Source organism: Pseudopipra pipra, chromosome W (genome assembly GCF_036250125.1).
Source record: "Pseudopipra pipra isolate bDixPip1 chromosome W, bDixPip1.hap1, whole genome shotgun sequence".
NCBI classification, from domain to species: domain Eukaryota; kingdom Metazoa; phylum Chordata; class Aves; order Passeriformes; family Pipridae; genus Pseudopipra; species Pseudopipra pipra.
This window is the reverse complement of record NC_087580.1, coordinates 58,535,286-58,563,238: the sequence shown is the minus strand read 5'-3', so window position 1 is coordinate 58,563,238 and position 27,953 is coordinate 58,535,286. Positions and strand designations below refer to the sequence as shown.

Here is a 27,953-nt window from a genome sequence, read left to right as displayed (position 1 = left end):
TGCCATGCTAATGTACAATAATTGAATAAAAATATGATCTTCCCCCTGTACTCATTAAAAGGTTATTTGCTTTCAAGAGAAATCCTTTTTAACTCAAACTAACATGATCAAAAATAACAAAGTTCAATGATCTGGCAGTTTTTAAGAACAAATTGATGACATGGTTCTAAAAGTTTCTTATATGAAATCACTAACATTAACAATTTCACAACTATCGACTGATGCCAGCAGAATTCTCAAGAGCTATTCTATAGGCCCCAACACCAAACAGTAATAAATTAAGGAAATCAGATGAAAGGAAATGATGCAAAGGTAATAGCTGTCAATGGCAAAATAATCTCATCTAAGTAGTATCAAAGGAAGAGTAAAAAATATGCCGTATACTTATTTCATAATGCAAGTAAATAATTCTAAACAGTCAAATGATTTACTTATCTAACAATTCCCAAGTAGCTATAGTAATAAAAATTTATGAAGTAACTTCTCAAATCTATATTCTAGAGCATATAACTAAATTTCTGTATGAATTATACAAGATTTTTTTCATAGAATCATAGAATACCCTGAGTTGGAAGGGATCCACAAGGATCATCAAGTTCAACTCCTGGCCCTGAACAGAAAAACCCCAAGAATCACACCATGTGTCTGAGAGCATTGTCCAAAAGCTTCTTGAACTCTGGCAGGCTTTGTGCTGTGACCACTTCCCTGGGGAACCTGTTCCAGTGCCCAATCACTATCTGGGTGAAGAACCTTTTCCTAATATCTAACCTAAACCTCCCCTGACTCAGCTTCATGCCTTTTTCCTCGAGTCCTGTCACTGGTCACTACAAAGAAGATGTTGGTGCCTGCCCCTCTGCTTTCCCTCCTGAGGAAGCTGTAGACCACGATGAAGTGTCCCCTCAGTCTCATTGTCTCCAGGCTGAACAAATCAAGTGACCTCAGCCACTCCTTGTGTGGCCCTTCTTCAAATGCTCTCTAATAACTTTATATCTTTCTTATATTGTGGTGCCCAAAACTGCACACAGTACTCAAGGTGGGGCTGCACCAGTGCAGAGTAGAGCGGGACAATCTCCTCCCTCAACCGGTTGGTGAGACTGTGTTGATGCACCCCAGGACACATTTGGTCCTCCTGGCTGCCAGGGCACACTGCTGACTCATATTCAACTTGCTGTTGACCAGGACACCCTTTCAGCATCTCATTCCCCAGTCTGTATGTACATCCAGGGTTGCCCCGTCCCAGGTGCAGAATCCGGCACTTTCCCTTGTTGAACTTCATATGGTTGGTGATTGCCCAGTCCTCTAATTTGTCGAGATCTCTCTGCAGGACCTCTCTGCCTTTGAGGGAGTCAACAACTCCTCCCAATTTAGTGTTGTCAGCAAACTTAGTATCCCTTCCAGTCCTGCATCCAAGTCATTTATGAAGATGTTGAAGAGCATAGGGCCTAAGATGGAGCCCTGTGGAACCCCACTAAGGGACCAGTTGCCAGCCTGATGTAACCCCATTTACTATAATCCTTTGTGCCCTACCTGTGAGTCAATTGCTCACCCACCGTACGATGTGTTTATCCAGCTGTGTGCTGGACATTTTATCCAGAAGGATCCTGTGAGAGACAGTCTCAAAAGCTTTACTGAAATCCAAAAAGATTACATCAACTGGCTTCCCTTGATCAACTAGGTGGGTTAACTTGTCATAAAAGGAAATCAGGTTTGATAAGCAGGACTTTCTTCTCATGAAGCCATGTTGGTTGTGACCAATGTCTGCGTTGCCCTCCAGGTGTTTTTCAATACCTCCCAGAATAATCTTCTCCATTTTACCAGCCACTGAAGTGAGACTGACAGGGCTGTAGCTTCCAGGGTCATCCTTCTTGCCTTTTTTGAAAACCGGGACAATGTTAGCTTTTAATAAATCTCCAGACTCTCAAGACCTTTCAAAAATAGTTGAGACATCAGCCAGGTCTTTGAGTACTCCATGATGAATCCCATCAGCCCCCATACTTATAAAGATTCAGCTGGAGCAGCAGATCCTGCACAAGTTCAGGATAAACTGGAAGTTTATCATCCTCACTGTCATGGTCCTCCAGCTCAGGGCACTGGTGTTGAAGACCAAAGCAAAGGAACGATTAAACATCTCTGCCTTGTCTATGTCCCTGTTTGTGAGGTGACCATCCTCACCAAGTAATGGGCTGATGTTATTTCTTCACTCTTTTGCTAATAATGTATTTTAAAAAGCCCTTTTTATTGCCCCCCACAGTTCTGCCCAGTTTCAGCTCCAATTGAGCTTTGACCACACGAATTTTCTCCCTATAGTGGTGAGCAGCATTTCTGTATTACTCCCATGTCACCTGATCTTGCTTCCACTGGATATACACCTTCCTTTTTTGCCTTAGCCCCAGAAGAAGATCCCTGCTCAGCCAAGCTGGCCTTCTGCCTTCTGCTTGACTTCCAGCATTTAGGAATAGCCTGCTCCTGTGTCCTTAGGAGGTGGTGCTTAAAAAGTGACCAGCACTGATGGACCCCAGCACCTGCAAAAGCGTTTTCCCAGGAGACCTTGCTAGCTAGTTCCCTGAGCAGCCTGAAGTCTGCTCTCCTCATGTCTAGGTTTGAAGTTTTGCTGGCACTTTTCCTCCTGTCAAGAGATTTTAAACTTGACTGCTTCATGGTCACTGTGGCCAAGGCAGCCATCAGTCTTCACTCATGAGGCACTGTTTACAAGCAACAAATCAAGGAGGGCACTTTTCCTAGTTGGCTCATTTAGTACCAGTACCATGAAGTTAACATCCAGGTGTTTTAGGAGTCTTCTGGACCTGTTTGTACCAGCTGTGTGATATTCCCAATCATCATCTGGAAAGTCGAAGTCCCCCATAAGGACGAGGACGGCTGATTTAGAGATGTCCCTTAGTTCCTTGAAGAATAATTCATCTGTGTCATCATCCTGGCTAGGAGGTCTGTAGTAGACTCCCGCAATGACATCTGCATTGTTTGTTTGCCCCTTAATCCTTACCCAGAGGCTCTCAACTGTGCCATTGCCAACTGTAAGCTCCATACATTCCAGCCCCTCCATTGCATATAACATCAACCCCCCACCTTGCCTGCCCTGCCTATCCCTCCTGAAGAGCTTGTAACCATCCAACAGAGCACGTCAGTCACAGGTCTCATCCCACCAGCTTTCACTTATGCCAATGATGTTAAATCTCTGGCACTGGGCACAAGCTTTGAGCTCCTCTTGCATGTTCCTCATGCTGCATGCATTGGTATAGAAACATTTCAAGTATGGTTCATTGTAGCCAACACCTCATGGAGAAGATTGAAGGATCTCACTAGCACTCAGTTCCTCAAGTTTTTGCACACCATCCCATTGCTTATCACTGGCCAGACTGCTTTTGTCCCTTTCCCCCTTCCAATCTAGTTTAAAGCTCTATTAATCAGCCCTGCTAACTCCTCCTCAAAACTCCTCTTCCCCCTCTGAGAAAGGTGTATCCCATCAGGTGTCAGTAGTCTTGGAGTATAGAGCATCCCATGATCAAAAAACCCAAAATGACATCAGCCTCGGAGCCATGTGTTGATCTGTTGGGTCTACCTGTTCCTTTCAATATTTTTCCCTGATACTGGAAGGATCGAGGAAAACACAACCCATGCTCCTGATCCTTCAACCAATTGTCTGAAGGCCCTGAAATCCCTTTTCATTGCCCTTGGACTTCTCCTTGCTATTTCGTCACTGCTGACATGAAGAACCAATAGTGGATAATAAGCAGAGGACCATACCAGACTAGAGAGTTTTCTAGTAACATCCCTAACCTGAGACCCAGGGAGGCATCAGACTTCCCTACGGGTTTGGTCCAGTCAGCATATGGGGCCCTCTGTTCCCCTCAGAAGGGAGTTACCTTTGACAACGACCATTTTTTTTTTCTTAACAGAGACCAATGTGTTGATGGGCTCATCTTTGGCCTGTGGTGGGTCTGTTTCAGAACCATTTTGCACTGGCCATGTCCAGCATAGGGGCAGCTCCAGGTCTCTTCCCACAGGGGCCACTCCTGCAGACCTCCTGCCTGCTACCAGAATCTTGCCACATACACTAAATACACCAACTGAAATATTGAGGGGGAAAAAATAATCAAATTCAGTTTAGTCCCTTGAGATTACTTAATATTTTTGCATCTCTTGAGTACTTTTTCTTTTAAATAGGGAGAAACAATGTCACTGGTTTTTTTGTGTATATATTCCACTTGTGAACAACTATTAAGCACAAATAACATTGCTTTGTTAAACAGCTAAGTTTTTGAACCTGTTGAGTTAGCCAAGATATCCACATAAGGGTGTTGAGAAGAGGGGCAATTAAATATCACTCAAAATAGGGTTCTTATTTTTCCATACTCTTTGTTTGGCTATCACCATCATGAGGGCCTCTACCATGTTACATGTCATAGAAAGTCATGTGACACAATCTGTAGTGCATTCTTTACATTCCACAAGTAAACTATCAGAAACGATTAAAATTAACTTACGCTGATAGCACTAGAGACAGAACAAATCAAAGACCAAGAATCAGATACAAAAGAATCTGTCTCAGACTGCTGAGGCCAGGCCCATCCGCAAGCAAATGATATTATGTGATGCTGGCATGCTCAATGCACGATAACTGATGCACTGCAAGGGGCTTGACTAGGTGTGCTGGTTTTGGTTAGGAGAGAGTTAATTTTCTTCACAATAGCTTCTTGTACTGCCCCGACATCAAGTAGGCTGGGGGTGCACAAGAAATTGGGAGGAGACACAACCAGGACAGCTGACCCCAATTGACCAAAGGGATATTCCATACCATATGGCATCATGCTCTGCATATAAAGCTGGGGGAAAGAAGAAGGAGGTGTGGGGACATTCGAAGTTATGATGTGTAAAGGTCCAAAAACTAGACGATCCCGGATTTGGGGGAAGAAACTGGAATGCTTTATTGAACATGCGAAATGGTCTCGGGGGCAGAACATGCTAACGGGGAGGCCGGGTTATGCCAACTAGGGGATTCCACAACTGATTAGCATTTCCAGTAACAAGGATGACATATGGGGAAAAAATCGTTAACATTTCCCATAACCAGGATTACATGGGGGGGAAGAGAACAAAGGGGTTTCAACATGGTCTGAGAGTATTATCACAAAGTCTTTCCATATCCTGCTGCAGGAGACAGGCTAATCAACATGTTTGAATATCAATGGGTCTTGTCTGGTCCTCAGATTAAGGAGTTTCTCCCAGCTCCTGCTGTCCACTGCCTGCTACATAATCCTATAAGTTCCTTTTCTGCTGATATCCATATTTCGGATTGCAACAATGGCATTTTGTCTTCCCAAGTAACCTTTACGCATGATGAAACCCTGCTTTTCTGGAGCTGGCTGAACACCTGCCTGCCCATGGGAAGCAGTGAACGAATTCCTTGTTTTGCATTGCTTGCATGTGCAGCTTTTGCTTTACCCATTATACTGTCTTTATCTCAACTCACAAGTTTTCTCACTTTTCTGATTCTCTCCCTGATCCAGATGGTGGGTGAGTGAGTGAGAAGCTGCATAGCACTTAGTTACCAGCTGGGGTTAAACCATGACACTAGGTGATCTCTAAAAGATCCCTTCCAACCCAAACCATTCTATGTGTTACTGTCTGATATAATCTCAATCTGTTTTAAATGCTACTTTTAAGAATGCTAGTAAATATCTAGAGAAACAAAATAAAAGTATAATGTTTCAGAAGATACATTTCTTTATTATCATAATCACAGAAACATGATTTTCTCTAGGAATGTGTAGGTGAACATTAATCAATGCAATTAATTTTGTTTCAAAGATCAGGTAAGCATACTACAGAACATTGTATTGTAAAGAATAAAAATATCTGCTTTTGGTGCAAGTATTAAGATACAATAGTGTTCAATTCATCAATATGTTGCAGAACATCATGCCACAGTCTACTTTGAAGAGGGTCACAACATGCAGTTTGTTAATAAAATGCTGTGATATATAAAACCACCAGATGTTAATTCATAAAATATGTAGTGGTTTATTTGAATGATTTTAAAGTGATTTCAGCGTGGAATTTAGTTTTTATCCAGGAGAAACAGCCAGAGTCTCTTGCTATTTGGAATAGTCTTCCTTTAGGTGATGGATTTAGCTTCAGGTAGGAATGCCTCCCAGTATTTTATTAGCTTGAGAGAAGGAAAAAAAACTACTTTACTTTAAGTACCGAATGTTGGAAAAACCCACACATACTCCTCTTGTAATGACCTTGTCTCCACTGGACAAAGTAAGAACACAGATGCTTATCCATTGTCCATTCATTAATTATCCCTTTACATTATTACATTATGCAAGAAAAACACAAGTAATAAACACACATATCTGCTCATGCAAACAGAGTTATTCTTACACACTGAGCACAGAATATAGCTATACAGAATTTGTTTGCACAGTGAGTTTGCCATTCTTACCTCTAAAGGTGTTTGGGTTTTCTTTAATTATTTTATTTTTATTAATCAACTCTGGAGGGTTATGTTCCCAGATTGAAAAAAAAAAAAAGGACATTTATTTGGGAACCAGGTCTACTTCTGTGTCACCAAAAGCTCTTTTACTGCTGTACAATATTCAGTACTTCTTTTTTTTTTTTTAAGCAGATAAACATTTCAGTATTCAAGTCTCTTCAGTAAGCCTATGCACATATTTAATGCATTTTACTCCAGTCTACAAGGTAAAGTAGTTCTTGAATAGACCCTCCACTCCCCTCCCATCTCCCTGACAAAGCTTCTCTCTTGCTCCCTGAATCAGGGCTATGCAAGTAAGAACAGTAATAGCTGGGAAACAGCAATCACTATATTCTCCTGCAATAGATTACATACTAGAGTTAGTTCTCCATGTTTTAGAAAATGCTATACATAAAGCCTGCCTTTTGTAACTAACCTAATATGGAACATATTAACTTGTACAAAAATGTTAAAATTTCTTACCTGCTGTTGTGTTTGCACTAACGATTCTAAGTACTTGATAATAACAGTTTTAAAGTCTTTCAATCGTTCCCTCTGTTAATAAAGTAAATAATTATGGTAGATTAACCTCTTAACCAAGTTTGCTTGGAACATCGATATTATCTAAAGCAAAACTATAATTTATTTGGACAAAATTATACATGCCTCAAATCTTTGCACTTCCTCACGAATGGTTTTCGAGATCTGTTCAAAATCTTTTTCCCCTTGCTGAACTTTTGTCTCCCACTGGCAAAGGAAAAACATTCAGAGATAAGACTGCGTTCAATGTTCAATCTATCGGTATCAGAATTTTTTTTAGTATATTAGGGATAGCCATTCAAGAATTGAAAAGCATCTATTTGTTTTTTGACATACTTAAGCAAAAGTCTCAGTGCAGTAATTTCAAAACAACAATTTATAGGGAAGAATGTCATCAGATCAGTTAAAACAATGATATCTCTAAGGTAATATTATCTACATACCAAATATAAAAATATCTTAACATTGTTATTATATTTAGAAACAAAAAATGTAAAGATTCTTTAGCAAAGAAAAAGGATCTCTAAAGTTTTATTAGCTACTCCCTTTACAAGCACTGCTATGAAATGAACCTAAACCTTTAAGTTTTCTTACCTGTTCAATCAAATGTGAAAAAGTCTCAAAAAATAGTTGTCTTTCCTTTTCACATAAGAGTTTATTAAATCTTCATCCCTGCCTATGGTCAAGTAAATGGTTATCTTTGCCATATTTCTGCTGCAGATGACAAGCTAACAAGGGTGTGTTTATTGGTCAGAATGTATGTTATTTAAGTAAGCCAAAGCACAAGCTCTCTTGCTCAGTGGGGTCTGTTTTCAGAGACAGCAGGAATTAAAAAAAAAACAAAGAAAGAAATGCAAGTAAGAGCACAGAAGTAAAATTCAGAGAAAGTGAAGTTGCTTGTAGGGTTTTGCCATACTGGGAACAAGGCATTAATATCAATACTACAAAATACTTGGTCATGATTATCCTTATTTTATGTCAAAAGACATACAGCTACACAATCATTACTAGACTTCCTTTGCACCTGCTTTTATGTAACTATTATGTTGCTAAATTTAAACCATCTGTGTAAGTATATTATGAAAAAAGCTATCATCCTGACACTTCAGACATATGCATGCTAACAGAAATTATAAAAATGCAATTGTATCTGTTAATCTCAATATACTAACTGAATTATGGGAGCTAATAGATCTGGTAACAGCTATCTTTCTCAGAAAAAAAGCAGCCAGGAAGCAACATACACCGATATAAGTATATTCCTGCTAACAATCTACTGGTGCTATTTATTCACAAGAGCAGTTTGTGGTGCAGTGTTATCTTACTGTTGTGATATGCAATGAACATCTATTCAAATAAATATCTTGAGATATTTATGTATTTAGTCTGTATTTATTCAAAGTTCCCTTATTGTCTTTTCAGATGTACATTTACGGAGCTGTGCAATAAGTTATAACTGGATGCGCTTCAGGGAAATATTAATATGTGCACAGCCTACAGAGTTAACTAATAACTAAAACTATATAAAATTCAGTCCAGAAAAGAGAGATTAGGACTTCTTTGAAATAACTTGTGCCTTTATATTAAAGCATCTTAGAGGTGCCCAAGACTTCAGAGACTTTGTCATCTTACAGTGTCTGTCAAGGAAAAATCATCTCCTTGTTTTATATGGTGTTTTGAGGACTACTCTTTTACCTTTTATCTGCATAAAGGAACCGAGTCACAGATGAAGCTCAAGCTGGATAGGTTTCCACTTTTTAATATCTCTGTCAAAAGGACTGTTAATAAAGAATTCAGCAAGTCTGAATATATTTCAGTGGAAGTAATAATTTTCTGCCAGCATATTCACATTCTGGGTTTACTTAACAACCTTCTCTAAACACACAAGAAATTAGGAAAAAGAAACCCTTCAAGAACAACATCACTATTCTTTTTATAGTAAGAATAAGAAAGGGTCATTTAGTATTTCCTACTGCTCCAAACACTCAGTAATTAGTTTTGCCAATGAGTTCCAGCTCACTTGTTGCATGGTGGATGGATGACATCAAGAGAGTTAACCAGCAAGAATGTGGTCACAAAAGAGTGACTTTTTTTTCCCCAGTCAATAAAGGCCTTTTTAAAGAAAAAAGAAAGTCATGTTAATGAGCAACTTCAACACTACATAAAAAATATATCGAAGTGCAGAAAGAACAAAGCAGCTTTGGTTCGTGACCAATAAGGCAACCAAACAAAATAAAGTGCATAAGAGATTGAAATCTGCAATGATGTTCTCCATTATTCCTAACTAGAATGCATTAATGTTAAATAATTAAGCTGTCCTACCTCTTCAATTTCCTTAGTGAAGCATGTTAGAAAAAGTGCATAATCTATGAAACTTCAACATGTATTTTTACTGAAATTATAATATATGCATATATATATAAAATTAAAATATATAGGTAAATATGCAGGATCATTAAGCAAAACATGTGAACAATTCTCCGTTAGTCTTTTTAGCTAGATTTTAGCTTTAGAAACCAAGAGATGTTCTTCTGACTACCCAAGTCATCTGCAACAGTTAAAAGCATTTTTAAACTTGTTCATGTTCCCCTCTTCCCATCTCCCAGACTCTCTAGAGACAGTATTTGACTGCCTTACATATCTCAGAATGGGTAACAATTATGCACATCTCATATTTTAAACAAATTACATTTAACAATGTCAGTAAATATGGAAAATAGCTAATACGTGATTTATAAACCAAAGTTGTATAAAATAGGGCATTAATGGAGACTGAATGAATCAGTAAAAGAAGTCTGGCCTCCAGAATAATATTAATACTTGACAACATTACCTCTTTTATATCATCTTTAGCTTGCTGCAATTTATCAGGTCTGTTGGCAAGTTGGAACTTTGCTTCAACTTCACGTTTTTTTTGTAAAGTGACCTGAGCATCTTGCCATTTCTGCCAGCATTTCATTCGATGATCAAACACACCCTGTAAGTATGGGTGTTTATTAAACAATTGCAATTGTTAAAGCTGTCTAAATTCCTATAAGAAAAAGTTATTTCTGGATAAAACTGGAACAAGTATACTCAAAAGAAACTTTACTGTGTCTTGGATTTAATTTGACATCATCTTTGCACAGCTAAATACCATCTAAAAATAACGGTGGGCATTCAGGAAGCCTCTTTAGACAGACACCTTGGTGCTCCAAATCATTTTGTATTCCTTGTCCCATCACAATAGTACCAAAGCGACCACTGTAAAATGCTATAATATACAAATGCTTATCTAAATACAGATTCTAGCAAACTTTTTCATTGACTGTATGCATAACTGGCAGTACATTTTTGTTAGTAATGGATGGATGTAGTAGAATCAAAGTATACATTTTTAATATAGTAAGTATTTGATAAAATATATGTTAACATATAGACTACAACGATATATATATATATATAATGTGAGTGTATATATCTAAAATATAAAAATATTTTCCCAACAGTTTGACAAGTTCAAAGATATTTCTGGATAAAATTCCAAGACACCCCTGTGATGGATTGACACTTGGCTGGCTACCGCTCCCACTCACAGCTGCACTGTCATTCCCTCTCCTCAACAGGACAGGAGGAGAAAATAAGATGAAAAAAAGCTCATGGGTCAGTATAAAGACAGGGAGTTCACTTACCAATTACCATCACAGGCAAAACTGACTCAACTTGGGGAAGATTATTTTATTGACAATTAAAAACAGAATAGAAAGAAACAAAGACGAAAACTAAAACACCTCTCCCCTCCCTTGCTTCTTCTCAGGTTCAACTGCACTCCGTTCCAGACTGCTCTACCTCTCCCCTGTCTGAGAATATCTTCCCATAAATAGTTTGGTGTTTTTTCTTCTCCTGCCTTACAGAGAGGATAACTCCCTGAAAAGATAAAATTCTTACAGATAACCTTGGAGACCCCACAAGGTGGGGCCAGGCAAGCCATTAAAAAGTCCTGGAGAGGAAAAAGCAGCACTTCTTAAAATGCCCAGTGCAGCCAATGCCATAATGTTAGTGTTCTCAGCTTTTGGAAATAAATTTTCCTAAATCCTTCACTGCTTGGTATCTGGGGGTACCTGCGCGTAATCTTTCTTCACAGGTATGTATAGGATCCGAAGATACCACAAAACTAGTAGTCCATTGTAAGGAGGCAAGGGGACAAGTGCAAGAAATGGATGAGGAGTTGAGCTATTTTAAGGATTTTCCTTTGCTCAAGAGACCTTTGTAGCTGGAAGGCCTAAGTTTAGAAGAATATGTGGGAAGCAGCAATATTCTGTCTTTTCCTCGGCCTGTTTTTTGCCAAAACAGACGAAGTCTCTATCAAGAGAAGATAATTGCAGGTTGCGTAAAACTTCAAAGCATTCTTTCCCACAGACTGGGAGAAGGGAAGACAGAAGAAAAAGGGAAAAAATGCAAAAAACAGCCCAGAGGGCAGTTTGCATATGTGTCGGGATAACGAGAAATGAGAAGAGTTCAGATGGAAGGGACCTACAACGACCATCTAGTCCAACTGCCTGACCAATCCAGGCCTGACCAAGTTAAAGCATGTTATTAAGGGCACAGTCCAAACGCCTCTTAAATGCCACTGACAGGCTTGGGGCATCATTCACCTCTCTAGGAAGCCTGTTCCAGTGTTTGACCACATTCTCGGTAAAGAAATGCTTCCTAATGTCCAGACTAAACTTCCCCTGGTGCAGCTTTGAACCATTTCCACATGTCCAGTCACTGGATACCAGGGAGAAGAGATCAGCACCTCCCTCTCCAATTCCCCTTCTCAGGAAGCTGTAAAGAGCAATGAGGTCATCCCTCAGCCTCCATTTCTCCAAACTAGACAAACCTGAAGTCTGTAGATGCTCCTGTAAGTCCTATGAGGAGCATCTGAGGGAGCTGGGGGTGTTTAGCCTGGAGAAAAGAAGGCTCGTGGATGACCTTATCGCTCTCTACAACTACCTGAAAGGAGATTGCAGCACGATGGGGGTAGGCCTCTTCCTCCAGACAACTAATGACAGGACAATAGGACATAGCCTCAAGCTGGGTCAGGGGAGGTTCAGGAAGAATTTCTTCATGGAAAGGGTTGTTAAACATTGGAATGAACTGCCCAGGGAGGTGATGGAGTCACCATCCCTGGAGGTATTCAAGAAAAGACTGGACATGGCACTTAGTGCTATGGTCTAGTTGACAAGGTGATGATTGGTCAAAGGTTGGACTTGATGATATCAGAGGTCTTTTCCAACCTAAATGATTCTGTGATTCCTTCTAGCCCTTTCAGAAGCTTTGATGCCCTCTTCTGGATGTTAATATTCTTCTTAAATTGTGGGGCTCACAACTGCACACAGTACTGAAGGCCCCACGATTGCTGAATACAGTGGAATAATAACCTTTATTGACTGGCTAAGTCATATTGTGTTTGATGCACCCCACAGGAAGTAGTTTACCCTCTTGGCTGCCAGGGCACACTGCTGACCCATGTTGACCCTGTTGTCAACCAGCATCAGCAGCCACCTTTCTGCAGGGCTGCTCTCCAGCCACTCCTCTTCCAATCTATACTCGTGCTCAGCGTTACTCTGTCACAGTTGCAGAATCCAGCATTTGTTCTTTTAAATTTCATCTCATTAATAATTGACCACTAGATCTAGATCATCCATCTAGATCCTTCTGCAAGGTTTCTTTTCCCCCAAGAGAGTCAACAGCACCTCCCAGTTTGGTTGCTAATGGTGTTCCCTAGAGCTCAGTACTGGGACCAGTCCTGTTTAATATTTTTATCAATGATCTGGATGAGGGCATCAAGTGTACCCTCAGTAAGTCCACAGGTGACACTAAGTTGGGCAGGAGTGTTGATCTGCTGGAGGGTAGAAAGGCTCTGCAGAGGGATCTCGACAGGCTGGATCAATAGGCTGAGGCCAACGGTATAACATTCAATAAGGTGAAGTGTTGATTCCTGCACTTTGGTCATAACAGCTCCATGCAGCTAGCTCTACAGGCTTGGAGAAGAGTGACTGGAAAGGTGCCAGGTGGAAAAGGACCAGTGGGTGCTGGATGACAGCCAGCTAGCTGAACATGAGTCAGCAGTGTGCCCAGGTGGCCAAGGCCAATGGCATCCTGGCCTGTATCAAAAATTGGGTGGCCAGCAGGAGAGTAAGTCATATGAGGAGTGGTTGAGGGAGCTGGGGTTGTTTAGTCTGGAGGAGGCTTGGGGGAGACCTTATTGCTCTCTACAACTACCTGAAAGAAGGTTGTAGCAAGGTGGAGGTCAGCTTCTCCCATGCAATTAGTAACAGGACAAGAGGAAATGGCCTCAAATATTGTCAGGAAAGGTTCAGATTGGACATCAGGAAGAATTTAACATTGGAATGGGCTGTCCAAGGAGGTGGTGGAGTCACCATCCCTGGAAGTGTCTAAGAAAAGACTGGACATGTCACTTAGTGCTATGGTTTAGTTGGCATGGTGGTGTTTGGTCAAAGGTTGGACTCGATGATCTTGGAGGTCTTTTCCAACCTTAATGATTCTATGATTCTTTTTATTCTTTACATCACTTGCCAAGTTCAGCTCCAGCTTTGCCTTGGCCTCCCTCACCCCATCCCTACACAACCAGACTGTCCCTATACTCTTCCCAGTAAACCTGTCCTTGCTTCCATTGTCTATGCATATGCTTCTTGCCCTTTTGTTTGACCAGTACATCCCAACTCAGCCATGCTGGTCTTTTGCCTTCCTTGCCCAATTTCTTGTGCCCAGGGATCTCTAGTTCTTGCACTCTATGGAAGACATCCTTAACAATCTGCCAGCTTTATTCTGCTCCCTGGTTCCTGAGGGCAGTTTCCCGAGGAGTCTGTCACAGGCCAAATGGGAGCTTCAAAGAAAGTATATCAGGAAGACCCTCCCAATGAGTAGCGAGGTGCAGAAAGAACCCCCTTGTTTTCTAAACTCTTTCTTCAGAGAGGAGTCTGAGTGTGGATGGATCCAATCCTAGTTCCAGACTTAGTCAACAGTTTATTTCTAAAGGATTATATAGGTGTTAAAGTAGTTTTGAAGTCATAAATAGAGGTTTAGCTTTCTAAGACTATTCACCATTCAGAATCACAGAATATTCTGAATTGGAAGGGACCCACAAGGATCATCAAGTCCAACTCCTAAGTGAATGGCCCATACAGGAATTGAACCCACAACCTTGGCATTATTAGCACCATGCTCTAACCAACGGAGCTATTGTTGCTACCACTGCAGTAAAACACACAGTTAAAAAGTCTTAGATGTTAAAACTCAGTCTACTAGCTACTGGGTTGAGAAAGAGTGGGGAGGTGCTGCCAGTCCCTGTGGTCAGTTCAAACTGTGGGAAGCTGCATATAACTGGATCCTAGGGAGTGTCAGTGATCAGGGAGTGCAAACAGGGAGTGGTGTCAGTTGGGAGCAACAGTGGCAGTGCAACAGAATGCACAACAAGGGCAGTGCTTGCTGCTGCCTGCTCTGCTCACATGCAGGGTTAGGCTTCAGCCCTGACGGTCACCTCAGCTAGCTGCTGGCTGTGCAAGCCTACTTGGAAGCTTGAGATCTCCAGGGAACTTGAATTAGAAGGACGAGGTCTTTCAAAATAATTACCATTTTATAAATAAGTGAACCATTTGAGATTCAACAAGATCAAGTGCCAGGTCCTACACTTTGGCCACAATAACTCCATGCAGAGCTACAGGTTGGGAACAGAGTGGTTGGAAAGCGGTCCAGTGGAAAAAGACCTGGGGGTGCTGGTTGACAGAGGGCTAAACATGAGCCAGCAGTGTGCCCAGGTGGCCAAGAAGGCCAATGGCATCCTGGTCTGTATCAGGAATAGTGTGACCAGCAAGACCAGGGAAGTGATTGTTTCTCTGTACTCAGCACTGGTGAGGTTGCACCTGGAGTACTGTGTTCAGTTCTGAGCCCCTCAATTCAGGAAGGACACTGAGGTGCTAGAACTTGTCCAGAGAAGGGCAATGAAGCTGGTGAAGGGTCTAGAGCACAAGTCCTATGAGGAGTGGCTGGTTGAGCCTGGGGTTGTTTAGCCTGGAGAAAAGGAGGCTTGGGGTGACCTTATCGCTCTCTACAACTACCTGAAAGGAGGTTGTAGCCATATGTGGGTCAGCCTCTTCTCCTAGGCAACTGGGGACAGGACAAGAGGACATAGCCTCAAGCTGCACCAGGGGAATTTCAGGCTGGACATCAGGAGTAATTTCTTCATGGAAAGGGTTGTTAAACATTGGAATGGAAACCGTCTCTGGAGGTGTTTAAGAAAAGACTGGACGTGGCACTTAGTGCCATGGTCTAGTTGACATAGTGGTGTTCGTTCAAAGGTTGGACTTGATGATTTTAGAGGTCTCTTCCAACCTAATTGATTCTGTCATTCTGTGATTTTTTTCTGAAAACTACAAGGAGACTGTGTCCTGATGAAAGAAAATGGTGTCCACCTACCACAACTCCAAGGCTTAGGTTGAAACTCAAACAGAAGCACTGCAGCCTACATATGCTGATGTCTCCAACCAAACAGACTTCCCAAGGACTGAAATAGCTGTCCAGAGCTGAGATTGCATGGAGCTCCAGCACCTGGAAGTGCCTCTAGCACCTGAAGGCATCTGCATGTTCAGCAAGAACTCCTCAGACAAGCAGACATGTTACAAGAGGAGATCGACAGGCAATGCAACATCCAGGAATGTAAGCAGGAGATCGATATGCGATATTGAATGCTGTCCATTGGGGAGCTGTCTGGAACCAGCTGTGTCTGGCACAGGGCAGGCCCTGGCCTCTTCTCACAGAGGTCACTCCTGAAGTCCTCCGGCTACCAAAACCTTGCCACATAAACCTAATACAACCCCTCCCCATGTCAAAACCTAATCATACAGTACTTTCTTTACTGAGATGTAAATCCACAAGCAATATTTGTTGCTTATTTACTGAAACTATTGGTTATCTAATATAGCCAAATTATGTCCTTGAAAACATTTTATGAGCATAGTGCAAAAATCAGTTACCTGAAAGAAACATGTTCAGCATGCTAACTAGTATGGTGTCCCTAAATACTCTGTACAAATAATATTGATCTAATAGAAGATATTCACCATTTAAATTTTGTCTGGATCCTATTAATCCATGCCCATTTTTTGTCACAAATTTTAACATGGGAATAATTGATTGTGGATTCATTCATTTTACTTGATTGGAATTTCAGGCAAAAACTCAGAAAATCTTAACTGCATAATGAAGTGTGCAAATGCATACAAATGTTCATAGAATCATAGAATGGTTTGGGTTGGAAGGGACCTAAAAGATCATCTAGTTCCAACCGCACTGCCATGGGCAGAGACACCTTCCACTAGATCAGGTTGCTCAGAGCCCCATACAACTTGGTCATTTACCTTAAATATACAAAGTGTGACCCTAAACACAAAAATTATACATTTTTCCTAGCAGCACTTACTTTTACTGCAGCAATAAGACGAATGTAGTCGCCAAGCAGTTCTGAGAACACATAAAAATCAGCAAAAGCTTGTTCTTGATGCAACTGATCTATCTTCTCCTCAACCTCTGCAAGTTGAGACAAAGCTCTAGATAGAGCAGTGTGGTCCTCAGAATTACCTAACATGGCAGCACTTTTAGCGAAGGCAGCTGTGTTGGCTGAAAGCTCTGAAATACAGGAGTGACATTCAATACAATGAAGTTAATTTATTATGTTACTCTTCAAGATAGATCAATCAAACAGACCTCTGCCCTACAGTAACTGTAAGTTTACGAACTGAAAAAAATAAATTATATTTCCCAAAGCTCATGATAAAATACTCAAGGACATTACAATGAAACGACATTTAGGAGAACACAGTGCACCCAAAACTCTCCAACATGAGTAAATGATTTGCCGAGCCTGTTATGTGATGCCTAGAACATCAACACCAGAGTGGAATTTGCTTCCATTATACTGTTCCATTGACAAGTTAACAAGACTTGATACTGTAATATATTATGTTTTGACATGCCTTAAAAAAAAATCATGTGACTTTGTGCCTGGCATCCATGAAGCTGAAGTTTTGAGATTATTCATTAACAAACACTTAGGCAACTGTGTTATCAAACCTCATGTCAAGTTGTGTACAATGTCAACTCCTTTGAAGAAACTTTGAAAAAAATCTCATTGTAATCCACCTTAGTTAAGGATTAAAAGCATAGGTTTGTTTATAACTGTGCTGCTTTTGCAGAATCATCAGAACACCATAAATATTTGTAAAAGAAAATCTTCAGATATTTAAAACTATCACAATTTAAATACGACTCAAAAAAAGCATTACTTGAAATCTAAGATCAAGTGTCAAATCAGCAGTAACCAGATAGATTCCCATTTTCATCAGGTCTTAAAATACTCTTTAACCTTGAGGACATCTGATATCAGAGACATCTGCCTCTACAGAGAATAATTCCTGGTAGAGGTATGAGAAAGCAACTTAAGACACAGAAGCACAGAATGGGTACAGTTGGAAGGGACCACAGTGGGTCATCTGGTCCAATCTTTCTGCTCAAGCAGGGTCATCCTAGAGCACATTGTACAAGATTGTGTCCAGATGGTTCTTGAATACCTCCAGTGAGGCAGACTCCACAACCTCTCTGGGCAATCTGTTCCAGTGCACGGTCAGTCACCTAGTAAAGAAGTTCTTCCTCATATACAAGTGGAACTTCCTGTGCATCAGTTTCTGCCTGTTGCCTCTTGTCCACCATGCATGGCACCACCAAGAAGAGCCTGGCTCCATCTTCTTGACACCCTCCCTTCAAATACTTATAGACATTGATGAGGTCCCCTCTGTCCTCTCTTCTTGAGGCTGAATAGGCTCAGCCTATTTTCATAAGAATCACAGAATCATTTAGGTTGTAAAAGACCTCTGAGATCATCAAATCACATTCCTGACACAGCTGGTAAAGTGAGCATACTAGAGGTGGTACCCTGCTAGACCTGCTGTTTATGAACAGAGAAGGGTTAGTGGGAGATTTGATGGTTGAAGGCCATCTTGGGCACAGTGACCATGAAATGATAGAGTTTTCAATACACGGTGAAGTAAGGAAGGGGGTCAACAAAGCCTTTACCTTGGACTTCAGGAGGGCAGACTTTGGTCTATTCAGGACACTGGTTTGGAGAGTCCCTTGGGAAACAGTCCTTAAAAACAAAGGAGTCCAGGAAGGCTGGACATACTTTAAGGAAGAAACATTAAAGGCACAGGAGTAGACTGTCCCTATGTGCCAAAAGACGAGCCTGTGGGGAAGAATGGCCTGGCTGAGCAGGGAGCTTTTGCAGGAACTAAGGGGAAAAAAGAGGGTGTATGACCTTTGGAAAAAGGGGCAGGCAACTCAGGAAGAGTATAAGGATGTTGTTAGGTCATGTAGAAAGAAAATTAGAGAGGCAAAAGCTCAGTTAGAACTTAATCTGGCCACTGCTGTAAAAGATTAATAAAAGTGTTTTTATAAATACATTAACAACAAAAGGAGGTCCAAGGAAAACCTCCATGCTTTATTGGATGGGGGGGAAATATAGTCACCAAGGCTGAGGTACTTAATGCCTTCTTTGCCTCAGTCTTCAACAATAAGACCAGTTATCCTCAGGGCAACCGGCCCCCTGAGCTGGTAGATGGACAAGGAGCAGAATAGACCCCCTGAAATCCAGGAGGAAGTAGTTAGTGACCTGCTGTGCCACTTAGACACTCACAAGTCTATGGGGCCAGATGGGATTCACCCAAGGGTACTGAGGGAGCTGGCGGAAGAGCTCACCAAGCCACTCTCCATCATTTATCATCAGTCCTGGCTAACCGGGGAGGTCCCAGATGACTGAAGGTTTACTAATGTCATGACCATCCACAAGTAGGGCCGGGAGGAGGATCCAGGGAACTACAGGTCTGTCAACCTGATCTCAGTGCCTGGCAAGGTTATGGAATATATTGAGTGTGGTCACACGGCACATTCAGGACAACCAAGGGATCAGACCCAGTCAGCATGGGTTTAGGAAAGGCAGGTCCTGCCTGACCAACCTGATCTCCTTTTATGACCAAGTGAGTGCTGCATCCAGTTGGCATCCGGTCACTAGTGGTGTCCTCAAGGGCTCAATATTGGGCACAGTCCTGTTCAATATCTTTATTGATGATCTGGACGAGGGGATTGAGTGCACCCTCAGTAAATTCACAGATGACACCAAGTTGGGTAGGAGCATTGGTCTGCTGGAGGGTAGGAAGGCTCTGCAGAGGGATCTGGACAGGATGGATCAATGGGTCGCGGCCAACAGTATGAGGTTTGCAAGAACTGAAAAAATGTAAGCAGGAGATCGATATGTGATATTGAATGCTGTCACAGTTGAGAGACAGTCAGATTCAGCTGACCAACAAAATGACTCAAGACATGAAGGAAACAAGACCCTTTGTCTCTCCTTGGCAGAAGGAAGAACTTTCCCCCTTTCCCTAAAGTGCCCCTACATAGCAGATATGATTCTCTGGGTGTTGGAGAATGATAACGCACATGTGTAATGGACAAGATCCAGGAGAAGTCAACCATACAAAGTTGATCCAATCACCCACCCTCATGAGAACCAGCACCACCAAAAAAGTATGTAAAGTATTAGTAATTGGAAATTAGTAATTCCTCACTGAGAGGTACCAAAACACCCATTTGTCATCCAGACAGTTTCTCTAGACAGGTTTTCTGCCTCCCAGGAGCTTGTATTCATGTCACTGAGAGGTTGCCAAGTCTGGTGGACCCTACAGACTATGATTTGCTCCTATTATTCCACGTAGGCTCCAATGTTACTGTGATGAGGCAAATTAGAACCATCAAAAGAGACTATATGTCCCTCAAGACTAAATGATCAAGAGTACAGGTCAAAAATAGGGGTTCAGGAAGGAGGGCCTGAAATGAACATGGTTTTGGCTTCCATGATCATGGATCTACCTTTGAGAAGGCAAATCCGTTGGGAACTGATGGGATTCACTTGACCAGGTGGGGCAAGAGGGTCTTCACCAATAACCTGGCCATGCTTATAAGGAGAGATTTGAACTAGATTTAGTGGTGGAAAGGGATGGAGTTTTGACCAACAGAGAAGACCCAAAGGCTGCTGATGTAGTAGGAACAAACAGGGAAACACTTGTGAATTACCCCAAAGGCATTAAGGTGTGCTAAGGTATACTGGGTTTGTGTGGCAAGGTTTTGGTAGCATGGGAGCTACAGGAGTGGCTTCTGTGGGAAGATGCAAGAAGTTATTTCCATGTCCAACAGAGCCAGTGTCAGCCGGCTACAAGATGGACCCACCCCTGACTGAAGTTGAAGTTTAACAAGAGCAAGTGCCAGATTCTGCACCTGGGATGGGGCAACCCCAGATGTACATATAGACTGGGGAATGAGATGCTGGAGAGCAGACCTGCAGAAAGGGACCTAGGGGTCCCAGTTGATGGCAAGTTGAATATGAGTCAGCAGTGTGTCCTGGCTGTCACATGTCTCCAGGTCAGCTTAGCAGCTTATCTGACAAATCTTTGCCTCACTACCAGGATGTTGATTTGGGGTTGATAAACCAGACTGGTTTTAGCAAAATTCAATATCAAAAGCAGCACCTGGCAGCCTGTCTCAACCCACCACTGATAGATTTGCACATAGGGCTGAGTTGCTTGACCACATTCCAGGATAAAGAGCCCTGCTACATTATTTCCTTGCTGTTTCCAGTAAATTGTTCTTATCTCAATGTGTGATCCTTACCTTTTGTGCCTCCAGTTCTCCTCTCCAGCTCACCGCAGGGGGAGGGGGACAGGGAGTGAGGAGTGATTGAGCAGCCCGTGGTTTGGAGTGTTTCAGTGGGAACACTAACTTGGGGAATAGCATTTCTAAGCCAAGACACCAACACAGAGGAACTAATTAAAGATGTCAAGATTGGTGGCAGCATGGGCTGCAGTGACCCTGTCCTGGTGGACAATCTTCCCAAGATTCATGATCTTGAGCAATATGGACCAGGTGAAAACTATACTCAAGACTCTAAACCTTAGGAAAGTGAACTTTCAGTTGTTAAAGGAATTAGTGGATGTGACATCCTGGGAAACTGCCCTCAGGGATAAAGGAAAAGAAGATTACCAGGCAGTAATTTCATCTTAGAAGGCAATCAGGTTGATCAAGCATTATTTACCTTTGGTGAATCCATGCTGACTACTCCTGATCACCTTTTTGTCATCCATGTGGAGAGAGATGGCCTCCAAAATGAGGTGCTCCATCACCTTTCCGGGGATTGAGTAAGGCTGACTGACCGGGAGTTCCCTGGGTCCTCCTTCTTGGCCTTTTGAAGACTGGGGTGACATTTTCTTTCTTCCAGTCCTCAGGCACCTCTCCTGATCCCCATGACCTTCCAGAGACGATCATGAGCAGCCTTGCTATGGTGTTTACCAGCTCCCTCAGCACTCAGGACTTGTGGATTTCAAGCTTGCCTAGGTGTTCTCTAACCCAATCCTCCTCAACCAAGGTAAAGTCTTCCTTCCAACACTCCTTTACCCTGGTCTCCTGTGTCAGAGATTCCTCAGGGCTGGTCTTGTCCCTGAAGACCAATGTAAAGAAGGTGTTCAGTAACTGCCTTCTGTGCGTCCTCTGTTACCAGGGTACCCCCTCTATTTAGTAATGGGCGCACATTATCCTTTGTTTTCCTTTTGTTACTGATGTATTTGAAGAAATCCTTGCTACCCTTGACATAGTTGGCCAGATTTAATTGCAGATGGGCCTTGGTCTTCCTTGCCTAATTTCTACATACTTTGACAACCTTTCTATATTCATTACAAGTGGCCTGTCTCTCACGTCTTTCACCTCCTCTGTATTTCCTGCTTCTGCTTGAGTAATAGCAGGAGTTCCTTGTTCATCCACGCAGGTCTCTTGCCCCCTTTGCCTGATTTCTTGCTCATCAGGATGCACCATTCTTGAACCTGTAAGAAATGGTGCTTGAACCATCTCTCTCTTTCCTGCAAAGTCCATTCCCATCGGATTCTTCCAAGAAAATCCCTGAAGAGGCTAAAGTTAGTTCTCCTGAAGTCCATAGTTGTAATCTTACTTACTGCCCTGCTTCGTCCTCACCCAATACTGAACTCCACAATCTCATGGTCACTGCAGCCAAGGCTGCCCCCAACCTTCACATCTCCAACAAGGCCGTTGTCAGAGACCGGATTCATATCTTACCAGATTGTTTGATTGATGGGTTGAATAAACCATGTTGCCTGTTTGGGGGGGGGGAGGAAGGGCTAGGTTTAGGCCTGTAGCCAACATGGCTGAGCCCATGCAGAGCATATGGCAGAGAAAGCCATGTGGCTGAGCTGTCAATAAGGTCTGCCTGGTGGCCCACCCACACCGCGCCCCCTGGAACCTCTAATTGGCTATGGCACCCCTCACTTTTGCTAAGGGGACAGTGAGTGGGAGTGAGCCAAAGGTCCTGCCTAGGGGCAGTGGCCACAATAGACAGAGTCTATAAATAGACAACGCACAGAGGTCTCCATCCCCCCTTTGGCCTCTGCCCTCCTGACCTGTCAACATGTGACCTCCAGAGTGGTAAATATGTCTCTCTCCTCTCTTTCTCTCTTTATTCTTTCTTCTCTTAATCTCTCTTCCTTTACTCCTGTGGGCAACTTGTCGGTATTTCACTTAAGTTATGGATATTTCACTTAAGTTTGTGTTTGCTGGGTGTAACAAAGGTTCCCTTACTACAGCAATGCTTGCTGGTTTCAGTAACCTGTAGTAATGCTTTTGTGAAGTTGCATGTTATTTCTGTTAAACCCTTTTTGCCAAAACCCCTCTTTCTCACCAAATTAAAAGAAATCTCTTGGAGAAAAATGTGTAGTTTTTCTCTGGACGTGAGCTCAAGGTACCAAAGAATCAAAAGACTTTGCAAGAGTTTGCGTGGGCAAAATCTCTTGAAGCCTGAAATAAAAGTGTAACACCCAGTAAAGCATGGAGCTTCTAAACCACGTTGTAACAGCCTTCCCTGTTTGTTAGTATGAGGTCTAGCAGCACACCATTCCTTGTGGGATCCTCCACTACCTGTGACAGGAAGTTGTCATCAATGCTTTCCAGGAACCTCCTGGACTGTTTGTGCTTTGCCATGTTGCTTCTCCAGCAGATGTCTGGGTAGTTAAAATTCCCCACAAGAACCAGTGCCTGTGACTTTGAAGCTGCTTCTAGATGCCTGTAGAAGGCCTCATCCACTTCCTCCTCCTGATCAGGTGGCCTGTAGCAAACACCCACAACATCACCCTTACTAGTTTGACCTTTTATCCTAGCCCATAAGCTCTCGACTTGCTCATCATCCTCATTAAGACAGAGCTCGATACATTTCAAGTGTTGCCTCACATAGAGGGCAACTCCACCACCGTACCTTCCTGGTCTGTCTCTCCTAAACAGCATGTAGCCCTTCATGACAACATTACAGTCATGTGAGCTATCCCACTCTGTCTCTGTAATCGTAATGAGATCAAAGCCCTGTGACTGCACATAGATCTCTAGTTCCTCCTATTTTTTCCCCATATTGCATGTGTTGGTGTACAGGCATTTTATAGAAGTATTGATTGCGTCACTATCCCAGTAGGGGTGCAAGCGGTGCCCCATAGTCCTGTCTTGTAGTTACGTCTTTGGCTGCATGCGCTTGCTGGGGGTATCCCCTCTTAAGCCTCCTTTTGCTACTGGGGTGTGCACTAAGGTTCTCCTCCTCCCACACCTTATCTCTGTTGATCCTGGCTATGTCCCCATCCCCCTTCAAATCTAGTTTAAAGCTCTCTGCTAACTCCTGAGCTAGGATCCTTTTACCCCTTTGTTGCCAGCAGGCTCGGTGTTGTATAAAGTGACCCATGATCAAAACCCCCCAAATTCTGCTGGTAATACCAGTCTCAAAACCAGATGTTCATCTGAATGATTTTCCTGTCTCTTGCCCCATCATGTAATCTCAAAACCTCTCTTCACGATTTTTGAGTGATCTTGGGAATCCAGTGAGGTCCCAGCTGACTTGAAGCTGGCAAACATTGTCCCGATTTTCAAGAAGGGCAAGAAGGAGGACCCCGGGAAATACAGTCCTGTCAGTCTCACTTCAGTGCCTGGTAAAGTTACGGAGAAGATTAATCTGGAAGATATTGAAAAACATCTGAAAGACAATGCAGTCATTGGTCACAACCAGCACGGCTTCATGAGAGGAAACTCCTGCTTATCAGACTTGGTTTCCTTTTATGACAAGTGTCGTGGTTTGGACCTTGTTTTCCCCCAGAGGCTAAGAGAAGTGGTAGACCCCAAGGGGTGGAAACCTCTGGAAGTTTTGAAATTCTGCCCAATGGGTGCTCCTGCAGAAATGTAAACATACCACAACCAGACCGGAAGAGATGAGTTGTAGTTTTGGTTGTTGTAGGAGAGGTGGCCATGTTGTGAACCACGAGGTAGGGGCTCTGTGCCCCTTGGGGCCTCTGGCCCCCTCCCAGCCCCTGGCTGGGGGCTGCAGGGACCTGGAACAGCATAAAGCTGGGCTAGGTGCCTGTAGTTATGCTGGGAGATGTTTTTCTCCATGGGCACAGAGCAGCAGCTGGGACTGACCAGAGAAACGGTGGCAGAGAGCCAGAGATAAGGACCTGAACTGGAGGAGCAGCAGAAACAACATGCAGCACCGGAGAGAAGACTCCTGGAAAGCCGGGAGAAAGAGAGCCAGCAGCTGAGAGACAGAGTTTGGGGTAAGACTGTACCAGATTCCCCAAAACTCCCTTGGAGACCCTCTTGGAGAAGAGGGACATGGACTCCTATTTAGGAGAAGAGTTTTAGACATGCAGCACCAGAGAGAGAGAGAGGAGCTGAGAAGCTCAGAGCGTCCCGGGAGCTGGACCGGGACGGCCAGATGGAATGCGGGGGGAGTTGACCTTGGCTCCCCCCCCCCCTCGCACTGCTGCCACGGTGGCAGCCTGAGAGACAGGGCACAGAGGCCCTGCAAGAGATACCAGACCGTCACGAAGACCCCCCTGTGTCTTCGTGATATGACGTGGTGAAACGACCTTGTCTGGGGTTACGAAGCCCACGGAAGACCCCTCGGTTGGAGGCGATGGGGCCGAGAGAGAGACTTGGATATCTCCCTCGTTGAGTGCTGGCAGAAAGCCAGCTATCAGCTGCTGCATGTGGAGAAGACAGACAGAACCTGCTGCCGTAGAAGATCCTGCTGCTTAAGGACTGGAAGGGATCTGTCCTTCTTTCCCTCCTGGACTTTTATTTGGAGGGGAGAAGAGACCTGATCCACTGTAAATACTATATGTCATGGTAGAGATAGTTATGATCGTGTGTATAATGTGATATGGTATTTATTTGTACAGTCATTGTAATATATTCCCTTTCCTCCACTTTGAGTCTGGTGTGTTTTGTCTGGAAAAACCCATCTCACATTAGGTTGAGATGTGGGAGGGGGGAATGGAGCTAGGGAATTGGATTTTGGGGCTATCTCAAACCTTTGACACAAGTTAACCCACCTAGTTGATCAAGGGAAGCTAGTTGATGTAATCTTTTTGGATTTCAGTAAAGCTTTTGATACTGTCTCACAGGATTCTTCTGGACAAACTGTCCAGCACACAGCTGGATAAACAGCAGGACTGGAAGGGATACTAAGTAAGTTTGCAGATGACATAAAACTCAGAGGAGCTGTTGACTCCCTTGAAGGCAGGGAAGTTCTGCAGAGAGACATCAACAAATGAGAAGACTGGGCAATCACCAACCCTATGAAGTTCAACAAGGTAAAGTGCCAAATTCTGCACCTGGGATGGGGCAACCCTGGATGTACAGACAGACTGGGGAACGAGATGCTGGAAAGCAGTGCTGTGGAAAGGGACCTGGGGGTCCTGGTCAACAGCAAGTTGAATATGAGTCAGCAGTGTGCCTTGACAGTCAGAAGGGCCAACTGTGTCTTGGGGTGCATCAGGCAAAGCATCGCCAGCCGGTCGAGGGAAGTGATTGTCCCACTGAGGCACTGATGCTGCCTCACCTTGAATATTGTGTGCAGTTTTGGTCACCGTAATATAAGAAAGATGTTAAGCTATTAGAGAGTGTCCAAAGGAGGACAACTGTAGGAGGCGTGTCCCAGAGTGCAGGAGGACGCACCAGGGGCAGTGAAGCCAAGGGACATGCGCCGGGACAGATGACCCCATTGGTCACAAGGTCACGTGGTTTTAGGGGATAAAAGGGAGCCCCGAGTTTGAAATAAACCTCTTTGATTTCCACCTCATCGGAGAGTAGACTGCATTTCTTTATCATATAAAGGCCCCCACGTTACACGTGGCACCCGAACTTGGGGCTTAGAACCTATATTAGGCTAGATTACAATACCCTTAATCAGGAAAAAATCAGTAAATTCCGGGTATCGTATCAATTTCTGGATATGGGAATTTTTCACCGAAAAAAACCTAGATGTCTATAATCGTTGTCTCAGTTGGATCTGAGAAACGCAAGTTAATATAGTGAACTCAAAAAAAATATTAGGGAAAAGTGCACAGGAACAAAGAAGAAAGATAAAAAGAAGAAGGACAAACGGAACGGCGGGTGGCGAAGAGCGGAGCAGGGGACCACGCAGGCAGAAGCGGGCAGCGAAACAGCGAAGCTGAGTGAGTTGCCAACACTACAACCCCCAGTCCCCACCGAGGGAGCTTGGAGCTGTTGTGTTCGTCTCGCTAGCTGCCACCGGGAGCTCCGCAGCTAAAAAGTGACAGAGACCCTGTGCAGAGGCAGCTAAAGCTGCCCCGTGCTGCCCCCCCAGACACCCCAGGGACCCCAGGACCCCGCGTGCTGCCCTGCTGCCCCTCCCCGCACGCGCCGCAGTTTGCAAGCTCGGGGAAGCGGCCGTGCCCCCCCCCGCCGCCACAGGGACCCCACGACAAACGCGCCGGGACCGCCGCCAAACAGAGCCCGGCGCCACCTAAACATCAACACTGGAGGTCACCCACTGCCTCTGCCGGCCCCGCACCCACACTTAGAAGCCGTGCAGGACCGACCGAAGCCGCGTCGCGACCCTACCGGCACCCGGAGCCTCCGCACCGCCCAGCGTACTGGGGGAGCCCAGCAGTAGCCTTCTGCCGGTCCGTGTCTACCTGTAACAACAGCGTACAGCGTCCATGCCATGGAACAAACCTCCAGGACCATTGCAGACCGTGAGGGAACGTCGTGCGGCTTGCCACCACCGCCACCGCGCCGCCGGCACTGCCCTGGACCCTGCGCCGCGCCAAGGGACCCCCTGCCGCCGTCTGCCGCCGCCCCCAAACCACCGGAGCAGCAGCAGAGACCTGGAGATCACCAGACACCGCAGAGACACCGAAAAGAAAAAAAACGTGGAGAGAAAACAGCCGATCCAGAAACCGAAAGTAAAACTCAGCAACCAAACAAAGAATCCCCGCCCACGTGTATCCATAGTGCCGAGACTAAGGTAAAAAACACGGGAAGCCTTTTTTCCACTGAAACCTCACAAGACATTGAAACATTAACTCTACTGCTAAGATCTTACCACATCCAAACTACAAAGGTAGAATTTCCAGAATTAGTAAGATTTATTAAGTCTGTATACCCCACGCTGGCACTAACAGAAGTGTTACATATAGACATATGGGAAAGACTGGGACACATTCTCAACCAAAAGTCCGAGGCAGGCGATCGCCGAGCCGATAACATAATTCCAGCTTACACAGTGATAATGTCTGCCCTCTATAAAGCACACGAGCGAACGGAAAAATTATCCCACACCAACACCCTCCCCCCATCCACACTGCTAGCCACAGCCCAACTCTTAGGAGTAGAAACAGAAATGTTTCTACGGGGGGAGGGGAAGGAGCTGTTGGTGAGTTAAGTTATGGACTGGGAGCCGAGAGCCACAGGAACATGGGTCGCAGGAAGAGAA

General features: G+C 43.8%; 1 protein-coding gene and 1 long non-coding RNA gene across 5 annotated transcripts in view; both read right to left on the bottom strand.

The window, feature by feature from the left end:
• The window catches only part of LOC135405143 (uncharacterized), a 547,777-nt gene that overhangs the window by 291,079 nt on the left and 228,745 nt on the right, over positions 1-27,953 (bottom strand). The gene's annotated exons all lie outside the window — the stretch shown is intronic.
• LOC135405138 (sorting nexin-2-like) overlaps positions 4,107-27,953 on the bottom strand; it is a 187,860-nt gene continuing 164,013 nt past the window's right edge. For 2 of the 4 annotated variants that reach the window (XM_064639847.1, XM_064639850.1), the window contains 2 exons: positions 16,500-16,705; positions 9,072-10,013 (listed from right to left, as the gene is read on the bottom strand). In XM_064639847.1, the coding sequence (XP_064495917.1) occupies positions 9,648-10,013; positions 16,500-16,705 (572 nt within the window). In that variant the 3' untranslated portion in view covers positions 9,072-9,647. The other 2 variants (XM_064639851.1, XM_064639849.1) reach the window with 2 other exon arrangements.